Source organism: Oncorhynchus keta, chromosome 19 (assembly GCF_023373465.1).
Source record: "Oncorhynchus keta strain PuntledgeMale-10-30-2019 chromosome 19, Oket_V2, whole genome shotgun sequence".
Lineage (NCBI taxonomy): Eukaryota > Metazoa > Chordata > Actinopteri > Salmoniformes > Salmonidae > Oncorhynchus > Oncorhynchus keta.
In genome coordinates, this window is record NC_068439.1 from 11,415,156 (window position 1) to 11,438,549 (window position 23,394).

General features: G+C 47.0%; 1 protein-coding gene and 1 long non-coding RNA gene across 2 annotated transcripts in view; both read right to left on the reverse strand.

Annotated features, from left to right (window-relative positions):
* Window positions 1–3,454: 3,454 nt before the first annotated feature.
* On the reverse strand, window positions 3,455–6,084 carry LOC127909198 (uncharacterized). Its single transcript, XR_008070183.1, has 7 exons — window positions 5,933–6,084; window positions 5,162–5,457; window positions 5,016–5,052; window positions 4,679–4,715; window positions 4,346–4,456; window positions 3,796–4,054; window positions 3,455–3,684 (listed from the first exon to the last, which is right to left on the reverse strand). It is a non-coding gene; the product is annotated as an uncharacterized LOC127909198 (long non-coding RNA).
* A 3,053-nt stretch (window positions 6,085–9,137) lies between these two features.
* Window positions 9,138–23,394, reverse strand: part of LOC118378145 (pumilio homolog 1-like) — a gene marked incomplete at its 3' end in the record, with an annotated part of 63,964 nt that continues 49,707 nt past the window's right edge. The window contains exons 9-20 of the mRNA XM_052471798.1: window positions 22,866–22,941; window positions 21,454–21,552; window positions 21,128–21,270; window positions 20,704–20,842; window positions 20,286–20,423; window positions 17,897–18,076; window positions 17,503–17,595; window positions 13,949–14,191; window positions 13,547–13,814; window positions 12,373–12,502; window positions 10,703–10,837; window positions 9,138–9,281 (exon numbers count right to left, since the gene is read on the reverse strand). Coding sequence (XP_052327758.1) covers window positions 9,138–9,281; window positions 10,703–10,837; window positions 12,373–12,502; window positions 13,547–13,814; window positions 13,949–14,191; window positions 17,503–17,595; window positions 17,897–18,076; window positions 20,286–20,423; window positions 20,704–20,842; window positions 21,128–21,270; window positions 21,454–21,552; window positions 22,866–22,941 — 1,788 coding nt within the window. The remainder of the gene's footprint in view (window positions 9,282–10,702; window positions 10,838–12,372; window positions 12,503–13,546; window positions 13,815–13,948; window positions 14,192–17,502; window positions 17,596–17,896; window positions 18,077–20,285; window positions 20,424–20,703; window positions 20,843–21,127; window positions 21,271–21,453; window positions 21,553–22,865; window positions 22,942–23,394) is intronic.

The window sequence follows — 23,394 nt, forward strand, 5'->3', positions numbered from 1 at the left end:
ACACCAGTCGCTCAGACTACTCCACACCAGTCGCTCAGACTACTCCACACCAGTCGCTCAGACTACTCCACACCAGTCGCTCAGACTACTCCACACCAGTCGCTCAGACTACTCCACACCAGTCGCTCAGACTACTTCACACCAGTCGCTCAGACTACTCCACACCAGTCGCTCAAACTACTTCACACCAGTCGCTCAAACTACTCCACACCAGTCGCTCAAACTACTCCACACCAGTCGCTCAAACTACTCCACACCAGTCGCTCAAACTACTCCACACCAGTCGCTCAAACTACTTCACACCAGTCGCTCAAACTACTCCACACCAGTCGCTCAGACTACTCACACCAGTCGCTCAAACTACTTCACACCAGTCGCTCAGACTACTTCACACCAGTCGCTCAGACTACTTCACACCAGTCGCTCAGACTACTCACACCAGTCGCTCAAACTACTTCACACCAGTCGCTCAAACTACTTCACACCAGTCGCTCAAACTACTTCACACCAGTCGCTCAGACTACTCCACACCAGTCGCTCAGACTACTCCACACCAGTCGCTCAGACTACTCACACCAGTCGCTCAGACTACTCACACCAGTCGCTCAAACTACTTCACACCAGTCGCTCAGACTACTTCACACCAGTCGCTCAAACTACTCACACCAGTCGCTCAGACTACTTCACACCAGTCGCTCAGACTACTTCACACCAGTCGCTCAGACTACTTCACACCAGTCGCTCAGACTACTCCACACCAGTCGCTCAGACTACTCCACACCAGTCGCTCAAACTACTTCACACCAGTCGCTCAGACTACTCCACACCAGTCGCTCAGACTACTTCACACCAGTCGCTCAGACTACTCCACACCAGTCGCTCAAACTACTTCACACCAGTCGCTCAAACTACTCCACACCAGTCGCTCAGACTACTTCACACCAGTCGCTCAAACTACTTCACACCAGTCGCTCAGACTACTTCACACCAGTCGCTCAGACTACTCCACACCAGTCGCTCAGACTACTCCACACCAGTCGCTCAGACTACTCCACACCAGTCGCTCAGACTACTTCACACCAGTCGCTCAAACTACTCCACACCAGTCGCTCAGACTACTTCACACCAGTCGCTCAGACTACTCCACACCAGTCGCTCAAACTACTCCACACCAGTCGCTCAGACTACTCCACACCAGTCGCTCAGACTACTTCACACCAGTCGCTCAGACTACTCCACACCAGTCGCTCAGACTACTCCACACCAGTCGCTCAGACTACTCCACACCAGTCGCTCAAACTACTTCACACCAGTCGCTCAAACTACTCACACCAGTCGCTCAGACTACTCCACCAGTCGCTCAGACTACTTCACACCAGTCGCTCAGACTACTTCACACCAGTCGCTCAGACTACTCCACACCAGTCGCTCAGACTACTTCACACCAGTCGCTCAGACTACTCCACACCAGTCGCTCAAACTACTTCACACCAGTCGCTCAGACTACTCCACACCAGTCAGCTCACACCAGTCGCTCAGACTACTCCACACCAGTCGCTCAGACTACTCCACACCAGTCGCTCAAACTACTTCACACCAGTCGCTCAAACTACTCCACCACCAGTCAGCTACTCCCACACCAGTCGCTCAGACTACTCCAAACCTACCAGTGCATCAGACTTCTCCACACCAGTCGCTCAGACTTTTCACACCAGTCGCTCAAACTACTTCCTTCATCATGGTCGCTACAGACTGTGGGGCCTTCACACCAGTCGCTCAGACTACTCCACACCAGTCGCTCAGACTACTCCACACCAGTCGCTCAAACTACTTCACACCAGTCGCTCAAACTACTCCACACCAGTCGCTCAAACTACTTCACACCAGTCGCTCAGACTACTCCACACCAGTCGCTCAAACTACTTCACACCAGTCGTTCAGACTACTTCACACCAGTCGCTCAAACTACTCCACACCAGTCGCTCAGACTACTTCACACCATGCTGGCTCAAACTACTGGTCCTCACACCAGTCAGAGCTCAGACTACTTCACACCAGTCTGCATCAACGTTCCAAACCTACCTTGTGCATGATGATCTTTCTCTGTTTGGGTTCTAGCCCGTCTTTCAGCCTGCACCACGTACAGAACTGGTCCTTCATCATGGTGTACAAGGCATGACACATGTCCTCATCTTGACATCAGTAGCTTGCACGCGACGCATGGTAACAAAATGTCTGCAGAAAGAGTGGGGGTTGCTACCGTGCAAACCAGTTGTTCCGTGTGTTGGTTAAACTTTTCCAGAATGGACAGGGTCTGGTCTGGAAGACAGTGTTCTAGAATACTGGCTGCATCACTCTACAGCCGTGGGGTGTCCTAGGGTGGATAGTTTACCTCAAGTTCTAGATCAGCCTCAGAAGGTCGGTCGGGAGAGCAAATGTCCTCATCTTGAGATCAAACACCTACAGAGAGACACACTTTATACACATAGTTACCATACTGGTCCTAGCAGAGAGAGACAGAGAGAAGGGGCTTTATACACACAAACCTACACCTGCAGAGAGAGACACTTTATACACACAAACCTACACACTGCAGAAGAGACGGTGTGATGACAAACTTTCATCTTGACATCAGTAGTTTTTGGTAACAAATGGGAGAAACACACGTGTATACACACCAAACCGTGTGTTGGTGCACACCTGCAGAATGGACACTGGTCTAAGACAAGAATACGCTGCATCACTCTGCAGAGAGAGACACACACTTTATAGGGCAAAACACCTACAGAGACACACTTTATACACACAAACCTACACCTGCAGAGAAACACACTTTATACACACAAACCTACACCTGCAGAGAGAGACACACACTTTATACACACAAACCTACACCTGCAGAGAAACACACTTTATACACACAAACCTACACCTGCGGAGAGACACACTTTATACACACAAACCTACACCTGCAGAGAAACACACTTTATACACACAAACCTACACCTGCAGAGAGAGACACTTTATACACACAAACCTACACCTGCAGAGAAACACACTTTATACACACAAACCTACACCTGCAGAGAGACACTTTTATACACACAAACCAACACCTGCAGAGAAACACACTTTATACACACAAACCTACACCTGCAGAGAGACACACTTTATACACACAAACCTACACCTGCAGAGAAACACACTTTATACACACAAACCTACACCTGCAGAGAGACACACTTTATACACACAAACCTACACCTGCAGAGAGACACACTTTATACACACAAACCTCTGCAGAGAGACACACTTTTATACACACAAACCTACACCTGCGGAGAGACACACTTTATACACACTACACCTGCAGAGAGACACTTTATACACACAAACACCTGCAGAGAGACACACTTTATACACACAAACCTACACCTGCAGAGAGACACACTTTATACACACAAACCTACACCTGCAGAGAGACACACTTTATACACACAAACCTACACCTGCAGAGAGACACACTTTATACACACAAACCTACACCTGCAGAGAGACACACTTTATACACACAAACCTACACCTGCAGAGACACACTTTATACACACAAACCTACACCTGCAGAGAGACACTTTATACACACAAACCTACACCTGCAGAGAGAGACACTTTATACACACAAACCTACACCTGCAGAGAGACACACTTTATACACACAAACCTACACCTGCAGAGAGACACACTTTATACACACAAACCTACACCTGCAGAGAGACACACTTTATACACACAAACCTACACCTGCAGAGACACACACTTTATACACACAAACCTACACCTGCAGAGAGACACACTTTATACACACAAACCTACACCTGCAGAGACACACACTTTATACACACAAACCTACACCTGCAGAGACACACACTTTATACACACAAACCTACACCTGCAGAGAGACACACTTTATACACACAAACCTACACCTGCAGAGACACACACTTTATACACACAAACCTACACCTGCAGAGAGACACACTTTATACACACAAACCTACACCTGCAGAGAGACACACTTTATACACACAAACCTACACCTGCAGAGAGACACACTTTATACACACAAACCTAGAGAAACACACACTTTGCACACAAAACCTACACCTGCAGAGAGAAACACACACTTTATACATACAAACCTACACCTGCAGAGAAACACACTTTATACACACAAACCTACACCTGCAGAGAGAGACACTTTATACACACAAACCTACACCTGCAGAGACACACACTTTATACACACAAACCTACACCTGCAGAGACACACTTTATACACACAAACCTACACCTGCAGAGACACACACTTTATACACACAAACCTACACCTGCAGAGAGACACACTTTATACACACAAACCTACACCTGCAGAGACACACACTTTATACACACAAACCTACACCTGCAGATAGAGACACTTTATACACACAAACCTACACCTGCAGAGAGAGACACTTTACACACAAACCTACACCTGCAGAGACAGACACTTTATACACACAAACCTACACCTGCAGAGAGACACACTTTATACACACAAACCTACACCTGCAGAGAGACACACTTTATACACACAAAAACCTACACCTGCAGAGAGACACACTTTATACACACAAACCTACACCTGCAGAGACACACACTTTATACACACAAACCTACACCTGCAGAGAGACACACTTTATACACACAAACCTACACCTGCAGAGAGACACACTTTATACACACAAACCTACACCTGCAGAGAGAGAAACACACTTTATACACACAAACCTACACCTGCAGAGAGACACACTTTATACACACAAACCTACACCTGCAGAGAGACACACTTTATACACACAAACCTACACCTGCAGAGAGACACACTTTATACACACAAACCTACACCTGCAGAGAGACACACTTTATACACACAAACCTACACCTGCAGAGAAACACACTTTATACACACAAACCTACACCTGCAGAGAGAGACACTTTATACACACAAACCTACACCTGCAGAGAGACACACTTTATACACACAAACCTACACCTGCAGAGAGACACACTTTATACACACAAACCTACACCTGCAGAGAGACACTTTATACACACAAACCTACACCTGCAGAGAGAGACACTTTATACACACAAACCTACACCTGCAGAGAGAGACACTTTATACACACAAACCTACACCTGCAGAGACACACACTTTATACACACAAACCTACACCTGCAGAGACACACACACTTTATACACACAAACCTACACCTGCAGAGACACACTTTATACACACAAACCTACACCTGCAGAGAGAGACACTTTATACACACAAACCTACACCTGCAGAGAGACACACTTTATACACACAAACCTACACCTGCAGAGACACACACTTTATACACACAAACCTACACCTGCAGAGAGACACACTTTATACACACAAACCTACACCTGCAGAGACACACTTTATACACACAAACCTACACCTGCAGAGACACACTTTATACACACAAACCTACACCTGCAGAGAGACACACTTTATACACACAAACCTACACCTGCAGAGAGACACTTTATACACACAAACCTACACCTGCAGAGAGACACACTTTATACACACAAACCTACACCTGCAGAGAGACACACTTTATACACACAAACCTACACCTGCAGAGAGACACACTTTATACACACAAACCTACACCTGCAGAGAGACACACTTTATACACACAAACCTACACCTGCAGAGAGACACACTTTATACACACAAACCTACACCTGCAGAGAGACACACTTTATACACACAAACCTACACCTGCAGAGAGACACACTTTATACACACAAACCTACACCTGCAGAGAGACACACTTTATACACACAAACCTACACCTGCAGAGAGACACACTTTATACACACAAACCTACACCTGCAGAGAGACACACTTTATACACACAAACCTACACCTGCAGAGACACACACTTTATACACACAAACCTACACCTGCAGAGAGACACACTTTATACACACAAACCTACACCTGCAGAGAGACACACTTTATACACACAAACCTACACCTGCAGACACACTTTATACACACAAACCTACACCTGCAGAGAGACACACTTTATACACACAAACCTACACCTGCAGAGAGACACACTTTATACACACAAACCTACACCTGCAGAGAGACACACTTTATACACACAAACCTACACCTGCAGAGAGACACACTTTATACACACAAACCTACACCTGCAGAGAGACACACTTTATACACACAAACCTCACACCTGCAGAGAGACACACTTTTTATACACACAAACCTACACCTGCAGAGACACACATCTTTTTCATACACACAAACCTACACCTGCAGAGACACACATCTTTGTTCACTATACACACAATCTTTGTTCACACTCACCACACACACAAATCTTTGCAGACACACACAAATCTTTGTTTTATACACACAAACCACACACACAAATCTTTGCACACACACACAAACTTTGTTCACTCACACACAACACAAATCTCACACTCACACACACACAAATCTTTGTTCACACACACACACACACACAAATCTTTGTTCACTCACACACACACACACAAATCTTTGTTCATCACACACACACACAAATCTTTGTTCACACCTGCAGAGAGACACACAATCTTTGTTATACACACAAACCTACACCTGCACACACACACACTTTGTTCATCACACACACACAAATCTTTGTTACACCTCACACACACACACAAATCTTTGTTCATACACACAAACCTTTGTTCACACCTGCACACACACACAAATCTTTGTTTCACTCACACACACAAATCTTTGTTCACACCTCACACACACACACAAATCTTTTTATCACACAAACAAATCTTTGTTACACCACACACACACACAAATCTTTCACTACACACACACACAAATCTTTGTTCACACCACAGACACACACAAATCTTTGTTCACTCACACACAAACCACACAAATCTTTGCACAGACAACATCTTTGTTCACTCACTCACACACACAAATCCTCACACCTCACACACACACAAATCTTTGTTCACTTCACACACAGACACAAATCTTTGTTCACACACACACACACAAATCTTTGTTCACTCACACACAACAACACAAATCTTTGTTCACACACACATCACACACAAATCTTTGTTCACTCACTCACACACACACACACAAATCTTTGTTCACTCACTCACACACACACACAAATCTTTGTTCACTCACTCACACACAAATCTTTGTTCACTCACACACACACACACACAAATCTTTGTTCACTCACTCACACACACACACAAATCTTTGTTCACTCACACACACACAAATCTTTGTTCACTCACACACACACACACACACACACAAATCTTTGTTCACTCACTCACACACACACACAAATCTTTGTTCACTCACTCACACACACACACAAATCTTTGTTCACTCACTCACACACACACAAATCTTTGTTCACTCAACACACACACAAATCTTTGTTCACTCACTCACACACACAAATCTTTGTTCACTCACTCACACACACACAAATCTTTGTTCACTCACTCACACACACACACAAATCTTTGTTCACTCACTCACACACACACACAAATCTTTGTTCACTCACTCACACACACACACACAAATCTTTGTTCACTCACTCACACACACACACAAATCTTTGTTCACTCACTCACACACACACATCTCACTCACACACACACACAAATCTTTGTTCACTCACTCACACACACACAAATCTTTGTTCACTCACTCACACACACACAAATCTTTGTTCACTCACTCACACACACACAAATCTTTGTTCACTCACTCACTCACTCACTCACTCACTCACTCACTCACTCACACTCATTATACACACACCAGTGAAAGACAGATGAAAGCCCATATTCCTGATGACCTATTTAACCAACTACACAAACAATCACTAACATTCACACAACTGCCTATCTGATGGGTAGGAATGAAACATACAGGGAAAATAGAGGTGGAAATCCAAGAGCCCACAGACAATCACAGACAACCACAGACAACCACAGGCAACCACAGACAACCACAGACAACCACAGACAATCACAGACAATCACAGACAATCACAGACAACCACAGACAATCACAGACAACCACAGACAACCACAGACAATCACAGACAATCACAGACAATCACAGACAACCACAGACAATCACAGACAACCACAGACAATCACAGACAATCACAGACAATCACAGACAATCACAGACAATCTGCGGGTGTTGTATAAACAACAATGTAGTAGTCTTCTCCAGCAGTCAAAGCACAGGGTCAATATTCTCTTTAAAAACACACACACACACACTACTACACACACACACACACTTGCTTTATGCTAATTATGACATTTAGTCAGTGGATAAAAGATAGCTGCCGCTGGGCTGCTGTTGCCGTTACCATGGTGAACCCACCTGTCCCCTGTGGGTGGTGATGATGGTGTGTGTGTGTGTGTGTGTGTGTGTGTGTGTCTCTCTGCAGGTGTTTTCCCTCTCTACTTACTTATTTGATCATTTGTTTCAGTGATTGAAAATCAGCAAGTCTTACTGAAAGGCAATGACATGTTATGCATTCGCTCACACTTTGTGTGTGTGTGTGTGTGTGTGTGTGTGTGTGTGTGTGTGTGTGTGTGTGTGTGTGTGTGTGTGTGTGTGGTCACCCACCTGTCCCTTGTGGGCGATGAGGTGTGTGTGTGTGTGGTCACCCACCTGTCCCTTGTGGGCGATGAGGTGGTGTGTGTGTGTGTGTGTGTGTGTGTGTGTGTGTGTGTGGTCAACCACCTGTCCCTTGTGGGCGATGTGTGTGGTGTGTGTGTCACCCACCTGTCCCTTGTGGGCGATGAGGGTGTGTGTGGTGTGTCCCTTGTGTGTGTGTGTGTGTGTCACTCACCTGTGTGTGTGTGTGTGTGTGTGTGTGTGTGTGTGTGTGTGTGTGACCCACCTGTCCCTTGTGGGGTGATGTGTGTGTGTGTGTGTGTGTGTGTGTTCACCCACCTGTCCCTTGAAGGCGTCGATGATGAAATGTAACGCGTGGGGCTGAACACACTCGATACACTTCTGCACCACGTGGTTGCCGTTCTGATCCTTCACACACTTCAACACGTGACCGTCCAACTCCCGTACCATCTCACTCTGCAACACACACACACACACACACACACACACACGGTTAGATCAAACACCAAATACTTTGAGGTCAAAAATCTGCATTTCTCAAAAACGCAAGAATCAAAACAAACCAAAAAACGATGCATTTTAAACCATTTCACCTGCGTTTCATATTGACAGTCCCCAAAACTCTGCATTTTAAACCATTTCACCTTCGTTTCATATTGACAGTCCCCAAAACTATGCATTTTAAACCCTTTCACCTGCGTTTCATATTGACAGTCCCCAAAACTCTGCATTTTAAACCATTTCACCTGCGTTTCATATTGACAGTCCCCAAAACTCTGCATTTTAAACCCTTTCACCTGCGTTTCATATTGACAGTCCCCAAAACTATGCATAGCCATCATATTTCTACTGTGTTGATTAAAGTTCATCTTAAATTGTACTGTAGATAAGTAGGCTACACAGAGAAAAGTACCAGGGAAAAGTAGGCTACACAGAGAAAAGTAGACTACACAGAGAAAAGTAGGCTACACAGAGAAAAGTAGGCTACACAGAGAAAAGTAGACTACACAGAGAAAAGTAGGCTACACAGAGAAAAGTAGGCTACACAGAGAAAAGTAGGCTACACAGAGAAAAGTAGGCTACACAGAGAAAAGTAGGCTACACAGAGAAAAGTACCAGGGAAAAGTAGGCTACACAGAGAAAAGTAGGCTACACAGAGAAAAGTTCCAGGGAAAAGTAGGCTACACAGAGAAAAGTACCAGAGAAAAGTAGGCGACACGGAGAAAAGTGGCAGAGAAAAGTGCCGACACAGAGCGCTGTGTGCTGCTTGGTGAATTGTCATCGGAGTGGAGAAGTGCAACTGAAGCACAAGAGTCTGATGCGGAGCATAAATTACAATAAGAACTATTTTTAGATCTGCGTTTACAAAACACAAGATATTGCTTATGCGTTTGACCTTTTTCCTCTCCGCGGGAAAAAAAATACCACGACCCCTGAGATGTCTGGCCTTTTGGTTCTATGAGGAATTGATTTTTGTAATAACCAGGATTAACAGTCTGACACGAACAAGCATATTTACCCTCTTAAAACAACACCGATGTCTGACTAGCGTCTAGTGTAGTTGTTTTTACTAGGCACGTCACTTAAGAACAGATTCTTAATTTACAATCACGGCCTATCCCGGACGACGCTGGGCCAATTGTGCGTCGCCCTATGGGACTCCCAATCACGGCCGGATGTGATACAGCCTGGATTCGAACCAGGGACTGTAGTGACGCCTCTTGCACTGAGTGCCTTGCACCTGCTCTACACACACCTTACTGTTTGTGTGAATATGAACAGTAACAGAAGCACAGGCTTCTCGTACACAATGTGTGTGAGCACACACACACACACACACACACACACACACACACACACACACATTGAATACGTACTATAACTTGTTGGTCTGAGGGGATGAACTCCAGCGCCTTCTGTATGACTCTACAGCCATACATCTGAAGGGCCAGAGACAGGACATGACCCCTGATCCTCTCGGCTACAGCCAGCTTCTGGTCCACACTGCCAAACTACAGAGAGAGAGACAGGGAGAGAGAGAGCGACAGAGAGATAGAGAGAGAGAGACACAGACAGACAGACAGAGAGAGAGACACAGACAGACAGAGAGAGAGACACAGACAGACAGAGAGAGAGAGACACAGACAGACAGAGAGAGAGAGACACAGACAGACAGAGAGAGAGAGACACAGGCAGACAGAGAGAGAGAGACACAGACAGACAGAGAGAGAGACACAGACAGACAGAGAGAGAGAGACACAGACAGACAGAGAGAGAGACACAGACACAGACAGAGAGAGAGAGACACAGGCAGACAGAGAGAGAGAGACACAGAGAGAGAGAGAGAGACACAGGCAGACAGAGAGAGAGAGACACAGGCAGAGAGAGAGAGACACAGACAGACAGAGAGAGAGACAGACAGAGAGAGAGAGAGTGAGACAGAGAGAGACAGACAGACAGACAGAGAGAGACAGACAGACAGAGAGAGACACAGACAGAGAGAGACACAGACAGAGAGAGAGACACAGACAGACAGAGACAGAGACAGACAGACAGACAGAGAGACACAGACAGACAGAGAGTGACACAGACAGACAGAGAGTGAGAGACGCAGACAGACAGAGAGAGCGAGAGAGAGAGAGACACACAGACAGAGAGAGAGACACAGACAGAGAGAGAGAGACACAGACAGAGAGACACAGACAGACAGAGAGAGAGAGACACAGACAGAGAGAGAGAGACACACAGACAGAGAGAGAGAGAGAGAGAGAGAAAGACACAGACAGAGAGAGAGAGAGACACACAGACAGAGAGAGAGAGAGAGAGAGACACAGACAAAGAGAGAGAGAACAGTTAACACACGTTTGGATGTAGCTGGCAAAACACACAAACAATTTACACTAGAGGTCGACCGATTATTCGGATTCCGATTAATGGTCGATTTCAAGTTTTCATAACAATCGGAAATAGTTTTTTTTCAGTCATACTCAGGTCCGGATTGGTCAAATAGTGGATCTTTTTTGACACGCAAAGACCCAAACGGCGCTCCATAGAAATCCCAGTTGAGAATGAAACGACTGAACAACGAAACAGCACAGCAAGTAAGTGACATAAATAGAGTTGGATTATGTTTCACTGGTAATGGGGACATACGTAAATGACAACAAAATAACGTTTTTTTGGTGTGTGTGTGTGTGTGTGTGTGTGTGTAACCTTTATTTAACTAGGCAAGTCAGATAAGAACAAATTTCTTATTTACAATGACAGCCTATCCCGGACGACGCTGGGCCAATTGTGCGCCACCTTATGGGACTCCCAATCACAGCCAGATTGTGATACAGCCTAGAATCGAACCAGGGACTGTAGTGACGCCTCTTGCACTGCCTTAACACACACATGGACGCGGGGGTCTAACTATTTAACTGTACTAGAATATTTAAAAGGCCACTAAAATTTTAAAATATCGGTATCTGGGGGTTTTTTTCGGGGGCAAAGAAAATATTGGATATCGGTATCGGTGCATCACTAATAATCTGTGTACACACACCTCAAAGAACTTCTGGATGACGTAGTTTCCAAAGACGTGGACCATGAGTTGGTAGGCAGCCTGGAGGATCTCACTGAACACCAGCTGACGCTCCGCTAAGCTGGCCCTCTCCAACTTCAACTGGATGAACCTGGAGATTCACAACACTCAAATTAAAGTGTCCCTATATTTACTCACAGGGATAAAAAGAGAGAGAAAGAGATGAGAGAGAGAGGGAGATGAGGCGGATAATGAAGGGGGGTGGCAGACAACATCTGGACTCAATCAATAATGATAAAAGACTGTAGGTCGGAGGTTTGGTAGGGGTTTTGGTATTGGGCAGGGATGATGAGATTGTTTGTGCTGTATTGCTGTGACATTTTTTGAATATGGCCATAGGTGTGTGTCTCTCTACCTGAACTCCATGATGTGTGTGTCTCTCTACCTGAACTCCATGATGTGTGTGTGTCTCTCTACCTGAACTCCATGATGTCTCTACCTGAACTCCATGATGTCTCTACCTGAACTCCATGATGTCTCTACCTGAACTCCATGATGTCTCTACCTGAACTCCATGATGTCTCTACCTGAACTCCATGATGTCTCTACCTGAACTCCATGATGTCTCTACCTGAACTCCATGATGTCTCTACCTGAACTCCATGATGTCTCTACCTGAACTCCATGATGTCTCTACCTGAACTCCATGATGTCTCTACCTGAACTCCATGATGTCTCTACCTGAACTCCATGATGTCTCTACCTGAACTCCATGATGTCTCTACCTGAACTCCATGATGTCTCTACCTGAACTCCATGATGTCTCTACCTGAACTCCATGATGTGTGTGTCTCTCTCTACCTGAACTCCATGATGTGTGTGTCTCTCTCTACCTGAACTCCATGATGTGTGTCTCTCTACCTGAACTCCATGATGTGTGTCTCTCTACCTGAACTCCATGATGTGTGTCTCTCTACCTGAACTCCATGATGTGTCTCTCTACCTGAACTCCATGATGTGTGTCTCTCTACCTGAACTCCATGATGTGTGTCTCTCTACCTGAACTCCATGATGTGTGTCTCTCTACCTGAACTCCATGATGTGTCTCTCTCTACCTGAACTCCATGATGTGTCTCTCTCTACCTGAACTCCATGATGTGTGTCTCTCTACCTGAACTCCATGATGTGTCTCTACCTGCTGCCGTGTTGGTCCTGACTGAACTCCATGATGTGCCCAGCAATCTCTCTCAGCTGCAGGTTGGGGTAGCGGTTGTTCCGGAAGTCTTCCAGAAGCCGGCTCCGCCCTGACGGCATCACGTCCGACATTCCGTAACGTAGCCGTGACGACGGGAAGAGCTGGCTGCTGGGAGAGAAGAGGGAGGAGCCAGAACTGGCGCTGCGATACTTCGCCTCCGCCCCCGGGGCAGCAGATATGAAACGACCGCTGCCATTGGTCAGACCTCCTGTGGGAGGGTTTCAGAGAGGAGGGATGGTTAGTGCTGATTGGACATAATAATAACCATGATAAAATGTTATAACCACAAAAATACACTGCAAGTTTTATGTCGGCATGGTAACAATAGACCTCGTCACTCACCCAGGTTGAGGTTGGATGAGGAGCTGTGATTGGACAAAGAGGGGGGTGGAGTTAGGGAGTGGGAGGGGCCTTGGTTGGGCAGAGGCATTCCGACCGGCCCGGGAGAGGAGCTAAAGCCCAGGGTTCCGTTGTAGAACCCCCCGTGGCCAATGGGAGTGAGGCTGGACTGCGTGCGTTTGTACAAGTCACTAGTGCCAGTCAGAGAGTCACGACGAGAACTGCTGCCACCGCTGGAGTTAGCCACTGGAGGGAGACAGAGAGACCATTAACACACAGCGTTGACCAGTAGAGGGAGCTATACACACAGACGCATAGATAAGTCAGAAAACTTCAGACAGTTGAACAGAAATAGTGAGAATCATTGCCATTAGGGATGGGCATTTGAAATGATTTCATTTTTTACAGGTATTTAGACTATCTGAAAAAACAATGATATAATTCTAACAGTCGGTCCTCCCGAGTAACTAAAGATCCCGGGCCGCAACCGGGACACCCATGGGGCGGGGCACAATAGGCCCAGCGTCGTCCCGGTTATGGGAGGGTTTGTCCGGCAGGGATGTTCTTGTCCCATCACGCTCTAGCGACTCCTGTGGTGGGCCGGGCGCAATGCACACCGACACGTCGCCAGGTGTACGGTGTTTCCTCCGACACATTGGTGCTGGCTGGCTTCCGGGTTAAGAGTGCATTGTGTCAAGAAGCAGTGCGGCTTGGCTGGGTTGTGTTTCGGAGGACACACGGCTCTCGACCTTCGTCTCTCCCGAGTCCATATGGGAGTTTCAGAGATGAGACAAGACCGTAACTAACTAATTGGAAACCATGAAATTAGGGAGCAAAGAGAGTCAAAAGTTGTTTTTTTAATTTAAAAAGATATTTGAAGAGTCAAAATACAGGTAAAAAAATAAACTTCAATGGGGACTTAGTCGCGTGACTCAGGAAGCGCTCTGCTTGTTGTTTCAGACCTGTTGCTTCGGGCGCAAGAGGAGCAGGGGCCAGTGTGTCTGACATGGAGACATGGAGAGACTTGTGCAAGTTAAACCTGTTGCTGCGTTAAGTTATCCATCATCTCATCTGCTAGTGTCTGTCGTGACTGGAGTTAGTTAGCCAGCTAGCTAGCCAGGCTAATTCAGGCTATTTAGCTGTATCCTCATCTAAAACAACTCCATATTAAACAACAGCCTACCTGTTGGTTAATCACTGTAGCCTACTCCTCATTTAGCCAACTTAATTGCGTAATTCTAATTTCATCTTGCATTGATTAGAACTCAAATTGGTGGTGAATGGCACTGGAGGGAATAGAGTACGTTTTGCGGGTTCCTGACCAATTGCGCTATTTTGTGTGTTTTTTTTATGACCAAAAATAGCTTCTGGACATCCGAACAGTGATAACTAACCTCGATTTGGAGGAGTACTTCTACTTCAATGAGTCAGAGGCAAAATACATGAATTATTCCGGACCAGGCCCAAATTCCCGACGCTTGAAGGAGACAGCGCAATAGAGGCCGGCGTGTGGGATACCTGACAACACAACAACAGAGTGGAAAAACCGCCTCTACCCTCCGTTCTATTGGTGAACGTAAAATCACTGGAGAATAAACGGGATGAGTTCCATTCCAGACTGATCTGAAGACCTGTAATATCCTGTTACTCAGTGCCAAAGCCTACTGAGTCCCACACACCTGCAGTGCCAAAGCCTACTGAGTCCCACACACCTGCAGTGCCAAAGCCTACTGAGTCCCACACACCTGCAGTGCCAAAGCCTACTGAGTCCCACACACCTGCAGTGCCAAAGCCTACTGAGTCCCACACACCTGCAGTGTCGTAAGCCTACTGAGTCCCACACACCTGCAGTGCCAAAGCCTACTGAGTCCCACACACCTGCAGTGTTGTAAGCCTACTGAGTCCCACACACCTGCAGTGTTGTAAGCCTACTGAGTCCCACACACCTGCAGTGTCAAAGCCTACTGAGTCCCACACACTTGCAGTGCCAAAGCCTACTGAGTCCCACACACCTGCAGTGTCGTAAGCCTACTGAGTCCCACACACCTGCAGTGTCGTAAGCCTACTGAGTCCCACACACCTGCAGTGTCGTAAGCCTACTGAGTCCCACACACCTGCAGTGTCGTAAGCCTACTGAGTCCCACACACCTGCAGTGTCGTAAGCCTACTGAGTCCCACACACCTGCAGTGCCAAACGCCTACTGAGTCCCACACACCTGCAGTGTCGTAAGCCTACTGAGTCCCACACACCTGCAGTGTCGTAAGCCTACTGAGTCCCACACACCTGCAGTGCCAAAGCCTACTGAGTCCCACACACCTGCAGTGTCGTAAGCCTACTGAGTCCCACACACCTGCAGTGTCGTAAGCCTACTGAGTCCCACACACCTGCAGTGCCAAAGCCTACTGAGTCCCACACACCTGCAGTGTCGTAAGCCTACTGAGTCCCACACACCTGCAGTGTCGTAAGCCTACTGAGTCCCACACACCTGCAGTGCCAAAGCCTACTGAGTCCCACACACCTGCAGTGTCGTAAGCCTACTGAGTCCCACACACCTGCAGTGTCGTAAGCCTACTGAGTCCCACACACCTGCAGTGCCAAAGCCTACTGAGTCCCACACACCTGCAGTGTCGTAAGCCTACTGAGTCCCACACACCTGCAGTGCCAAAGCCTACTGAGTCCCACACACCTGCAGTGCCAAAGCCTACTGAGTCCCACACACCTGCAGTGCCAAAGCCTACTGAGTCCCACACACCTGCAGTGCCAAAGCCTACTGAGTCCCACACACCTGCAGTCCCAAAGCCTACTGAGTCCCACACACCTGCAGTGTCGTAAGCCTACTGAGTCCCACACACCTGCAGTGCCAAAGCCTACTGAGTCCCACACACCTGCAGTGTCGTAAGCCTACTGAGTCCCACACACCTGCAGTGCCAAAGCCTACTGAGTCCCACACACCTGCAGTGTCGTAAGCCTACTGAGTCCCACACACCTGCAGTGTCGTAAGCCTACTGAGTCCCACACACCTGCAGTGTCGTAAGCCTACTGAGTCCCACACACCTGCAGTGCCAAAGCCTACTGAGTCCCACACACCTGCAGTGCCAAAGCCTACTGAGTCCCACACACCTGCAGTGTCGTAAGCCTACTGAGTCCCACACACCTGCAGTGCCAAAGCCTACTGAGTCCCACACACCTGCAGTGTTGTAAGCCTACTGAGTCCCACACACCTGCAGTGCCAAAGCCTACTGAGTCCCACACACCTGCAGTGTCGTAAGCCTACTGAGTCCCACACACCTGCAGTGTCGTAAGCCTACTGAGTCCCACACACCTGCAGTGTCGTAAGCCTACTGAGTCCCACACACCTGCAGTGTCGTAAGCCTACTGAGTCCCACACACCTGCAGTGCCAAAGCCTACTGAGTCCCACACACCTGCAGTCCCAAAGCCTACTGAGTCCCACACACCTGCAGTGCCAAAGCCTACTGAGTCCCACACACCTGCAGTGCCAAAGCCTACTGAGTCCCACACACCTGCAGTGTCGTAAGCCTACTGAGTCCCACACACCTGCAGTGCCAAAGCCGCCCAATGTCGCTCCGAGTGAAGAGTTGCTCTGACCAAACCCCAGAGAGGCGGAGCCGGGGCCCGGCTGGGCGGAGCCTGTAGAGAAAACAACCAATCACCTTTGTTAATCTACTTCTGTCACCGAGTTTATATGCTAAACAAAATCATATTTGAACACATCTTGGTCACGTTCCAGGCCGACTACATTGCAGACACCTGCCAGATCTCACAAAGCCAAGGCAGATTGTTGACCTATGAACTACCACGATATAGGAATCCGATGCACGACTGGCCAATCCATGACGCGGCATGCAAAGTCTCCAATGTAGTCGGCCTGGAAACGACCTCTGCCAATTCACCCGTTTAGTTTTTCACTCACAGTACGTCAATTGGCTACCTTGAGAGAAGAGGGAGGAGCTCTGGGATGAGTTGCTAAGAGAGGATCCATAAAAGGAGTTTCCTGACATAGCCCCTCCCCCCTGCTGCTGAGGCTGCTGTGATTGCATGGCTCGGAACGGACCATTGGCCCCGCCTCCCATACCACCGTTAGTCCCGCCACCTGCAGCTGCTGCCGCCACTGGAGCGAGGGAAGGAGAGAGAGGGAAGGAGAGAGAGGGAAGGAGAGAGAGGGTAGGAGAGAGAGGGTAGGAGAGAGAGGGTAGGAGAGAGAGGGAAGGAGAGAGAGGGAAGGAGAGAGAGGGAAGGAGAGAGAGGGAAGGAGAGAGAGGGAAGGAGAGAGAGGGAGGGAAGGGAGAGAGAGAGGGAAGGAGAGAGAGGGAAGGAGAGAGAGGGAAGGAGGAGAGGGAAGGGAAGGAGAGAGAGGGAAGGAGAGAGAGAGGGAAGGGAGAGAGGGTAGGGAGAGAGGGTAGGAGGGAAGGAGAGAGGGTAGGAGAGAGAGGGGGGAGAGAGAGAGGAGGGAAGGAGAGAGGGTAGGAGAGAGGGAGGAGAGAGGGAAGGAGAGAGGGTAGGAGAGAGAGGGTAGGAGAGAGAGGGTAGGAGAGAGAGGGAAGGAGAGGGAGGGAGGAGGAGGAGAGAGGAAGGGTAGGAAGGAGAGAGGGGGTAGGAGGAGAGGGAGAGGGAAGGAGAAGGAGAGGGTAGAGAGAGAGGAGAGGGTAGGAGAGAGGGAAAGGAGAGAGGGTAGGAGAGAGAGGGAAGGAGAGAGGGTAGGAGAGAGAGGGAAGGAGAGAGGGTAGGAGAGAGGGAAGGAGAGAGGGAAGGAGAGAGGGAAGGAGAGAGGGAAGGAGAGAGAGGGTAGAGAGAGAAGGAGAGAGGGTAGAGAGAGAGAGGGTAGGAGAGAGAGAGGGTAGAGAGAGAGAGGGTAGAGAGAGAGAGGGTAGAGAGAGAGAGGGTAGAGAGAGAGAGGGTAGAGAGAGAGAGGGTAGAGAGAAAGGGAAGGAGAGAGCAGAGAGAAATAAATTGTCATAAGTGAGAGTTTGGTGGGCTGATACAAGTGATGAGAGATACTGTATTAGAGTGACTGAGTGACAGAGATACCGTATTAGGGTGACAGAGATACCGTATTAGGGTGACAGAGATACCGTATTAGGGTGACAGAGATACTGTATCAGGGTGACAGAGATACTGTATCAGGGTGACAGAGATACTGTATCAGGGTGACAGAGATACTGGTGACAGAGATACTGTATCAGGGTGACAGAGATACTGTATCAGGGTGACAGAGATACTGTATTAGGGTGACAGAGATACTGTATCAGGGTGACAGAGACTGTATCAGGGTGACAGAGATACTGTATTAGGGTGAGGAGTGACAGAGATACTGTATTAGGGTGACAGAGATACTGTACTCAGGGTGACAGAGATACTGTATTAGGGTGACAGAGATACTGTATTAGGGTGACAGAGATACTGTATCAGGGTGACAGAGATACTGTATCAGGGTGACAGAGATACTGTATCAGGGTGACAGAGATACTGTATCAGGGTGACAGAGATACTGTATCAGGGTGACAGAGATACTGTATCAGGGTGACAGAGATACTGTATCAGGGTGACAGAGATACTGTATCAGGGTGACAGAGATACTGTATCAGGGTGACAGAGATACTGTATTAGGGTGACAGAGATACTGTATTGACAGAGATACTGTATTAGGGTGACAGAGATACTGTATTAGGGTGACAGAGATACTGTATTAGGGTGACAGAGATACTGTATCAGGGTGACAGAGATACTGTATCAGGGTGACAGAGATACTGTACAGGGTGACAGAGATACTGTATTAGGGTGACAGAGATACTGTATTAGGGTGACAGAGATATTAGGGTGATACTGTATTAGGGTGACAGAGATACTGTATTAGATACTGGTGACAGAGATACTGTATTACTGGGTGACAGAGATACTGTATTAGGGTGACAGAGATACTGTATTAGGGTGACAGAGATACTGTATTGACAGAGATACTGGTGACAGAGAGATACTGTATTAGGGTGACAGAGATACTGTATTAGGGTGACAGAGACTGTACTGATACTGTTAGGGTGACAGAGATACTGTATTAGACTGGTGACAGAGATACTGTATCAGGGTGACAGAGATACTGTATGACAGATACTGGTGACAGAGATACTGTATTAGGGTGACAGAGATACTGTATCAGGGTGACAGAGATACTGTATCAGGGTGACAGAGATACTGTATCAGGGTGACAGAGATACTGTATCAGGGTGACAGAGATACTGTATTAGGGTGACAGAGATACTGTATTAGGGTGACAGAGATACTGTATTAGGGTGAGTGATAGTGTAAATGAAGGAGTGTGTTACCTGCTTGTGCAGCGGAGGGAGAGATAATAACTGAGCCTGCGGGAGCCATGAGGCGTACGGGTCCGCCCCTAGATCCTGTGTTGACCACTAGCGCCCCCGTCTGGTCATAGTAAGCAGCTGGAGCCAGCATGGGATAGCCTGCAGAGAGAAACTCATGGGTTAATCTGTCTGTGTGTGTGCGCGTGTGTTAGTAAATGTCTTGCTCACCAGGCGGGGTGTGTGTGTGTGTTAGTAAATGTCTTGCTCACCAGGCGGGATGTGTGTGTGTGTTAGTAAATGTCTTGCTCACCAGGCCAGGTGTGTGTGTGTGTGTTAGTAAATGTCTTGCTCACCAGGCCAGGTGTGTGTGTGTGTTAGTAAATGTCTTGCTCACCAGGCCAGGTGTGTGTGTGTATGTGTTAGTAAATGTCTTGCTCACCAGGCACGCCGGCAGCCAGCCCCTGTCCGAAGGCGAGAGCTGAGTTGACTGCTGCGGTAGCGATCAGCTGGTCGTTCTGCTGACCCTGTTGACCTTGGCTAGGGGTCAGGGGTCGCTGGTTACCGCCCCCACGCATCACCTATGAGTTACATAAAGGTTAGCCAATAGGAGGGCAGAAGGTCTGAGACTGAGCCAATGGGAAAGGCTGAGTAGCGGTGGAGGGCTGGTTTAATTCCACAAGGTGTTGTTCTTAGTAAAACGCCATGAACACACACTGACATTAGGAGGTGCATGAGGGCATAACTTCTCTGGACTTGTGGTAAATCTCACAACCATAAAGCGCTGAGCACTGAAGCAACAAAAAAAAAGTCAGACGGTAGCTTTACCTAATGAGGAGCGGTCTAGCCAATAGGACGCCACTGACCTGTTGTTGGTTGTGCTGGTTCTGTCCTTGAGGCTGTTGATTGGCTGAGTTGTTGGCGGCCGCAGCCTGTTGCTGGAACAGATTGGCTGGATACACTCCCCAGGGAGTCACCCCATAGTACTGAGGAGGCATCACTGTTGGGCCTGAACACACACAATAAGTTAGTTGGTACAGGATGGAGGTTGCAAAGTCAAGACAGCAGGTTAGATTCCTGGGACCAGCCATGTAGAAAAATGTATGCATGCTGGACTGTCATCATATTCCCGTAGTACAGGGGATATGAAATAACAAAATGGCAGGTGTGTGTGTGTGTGTGTGTGTCTTACCCAGTGTTGCAGCAGCTGCCAGTCCAGCAGCGTAGGGGTCGGTTCCAGACGGACCGGTACTGATGATGTAAGGGTTGGAAACAAACGCTTGAGCCAAACCTGAAAAGACACGTGCATAAAGATCACAGAGAAACAGAGACTAGAGCTGCCCAACGGTCGTGGAATTGTTTTGGTCAGCCAGACAGACATTTTCACCTCCCGTCTGCCTGTGCTGCCATTGAAAGACAAGGAGTGCCACAGCCATCCACATTCAAGTCAATGATGACATAATGGGTGGGACTGGTAGCCATTGTGAGTTTACCCATAGCAACAAAGCAGGAAGTAAAATATGTGCAATGATTTGTCGATTCAGCTCAACTGTCAAAACATTTATTTTAATTGCATGAGCCACATCAGTGAACATCATTTGAACGAACATTCTACGTTACCATGGAAATTATGGCGTCACAATACCAGGCAGCAAATTTGTGAGTGTACAAATGACTGTATATTGACAAAGCCATTGATCACGTGACATCCATCACTCAGATGTGAAGACTCAATTAGGGCATTTGAAGCCCAGTGAGGTTAAGACGGCGTCTCATGGAGACTAAACTTGCACAGTTTGAGCTACTCCAGCTAGCTCACTGCTGCCGCCTCTCATTGCGTAACTGAAGTTGACAGCCAACCGGGGTACTGCAGGCTGCCGTTAGCTACTAAATGATCTTATAATGTCTGTGTGCGAGGTAATACATTCACGGACATGCATCTGGTGTAATGAAAGTAATTATTGGTGCCAAGTCCAGTCCAAATTCAACTGATTGGACATGATTTTTGTTTTTAAAAGGCACACACCTGTCTATATAAAAAGGTGCCAAATCTGAAGTGTGGTCGTAATTTTTGGGGTTTTACAAGAGTGCCGAGGGAAACTTAAATCGAAGATAGTCACCCTGTCTACAGAACATTCAAAAACAAAAAACACAAGTGCATTAAGTGCTGCTAATTTGATTTGTTGTTTGTTGGTTTTCAATATAAAACGTGGTGAAATTATTTCCGTTTATCAGTACTTTAACGTTTCAATAATACTGATATTCACACTAAAATCTCTAAACATAACAAAATGTGTAAAGAGGGGTCTGAAATCTTTCCAAATACTTTGTATATGTTGTACTCCGTGCCTGAGGGGAGACTACCCACAATTCTTCATCACTATTGTTCTAAAATTTAAATCAAGTCCTAACTGTTTAAACAGATAATTATTTAATTTTTTCCCCAGAGAGTCTTCACCCATAACTATCGGTTACACGTTTATATGCTAATTGTGCCAGACGTAAGATACACAGCTAGTCCAAGAACAACTTTTCATCGCTGAATAACATCACCCAAAAATGTCTTTCACCTGCAAAACAACTCACACTCTCTCTGTCTCTTACCAATGTGAGATTGCTGTGCTGCTGCCAAGGCATACTGCTGCTGTTGGGCTGCTAGAGCACTGGGTCTCTGGAACACCTATACACAGGTTATATTATACACACAGGTTATATTATACACACACAGGTTATATTATACACACACAGGTTATATTATACACACACAGGTTATATTACACACACAGGTTATATTACACACACACAGGTTATATTATACACACACAGGTTATATTATACACACACAGGTTATATATTATACACACACAGGTTATATTACACACACAGGTTATATTACACACACACAGGTTATATTACACACACACAGGTTATATTATACACACAGGTTATATTATACACACACAGGTTATATTACACACACAGGTTATATTACACACACAGGTTATATTACACACACACAGGTTATATTACACACACAGGTTATATTACACACACAGGTTATATTATACACACACAGGTTATATTATACACACAGGTTATATTACACACACAGGTTATATTACACACACAGGTT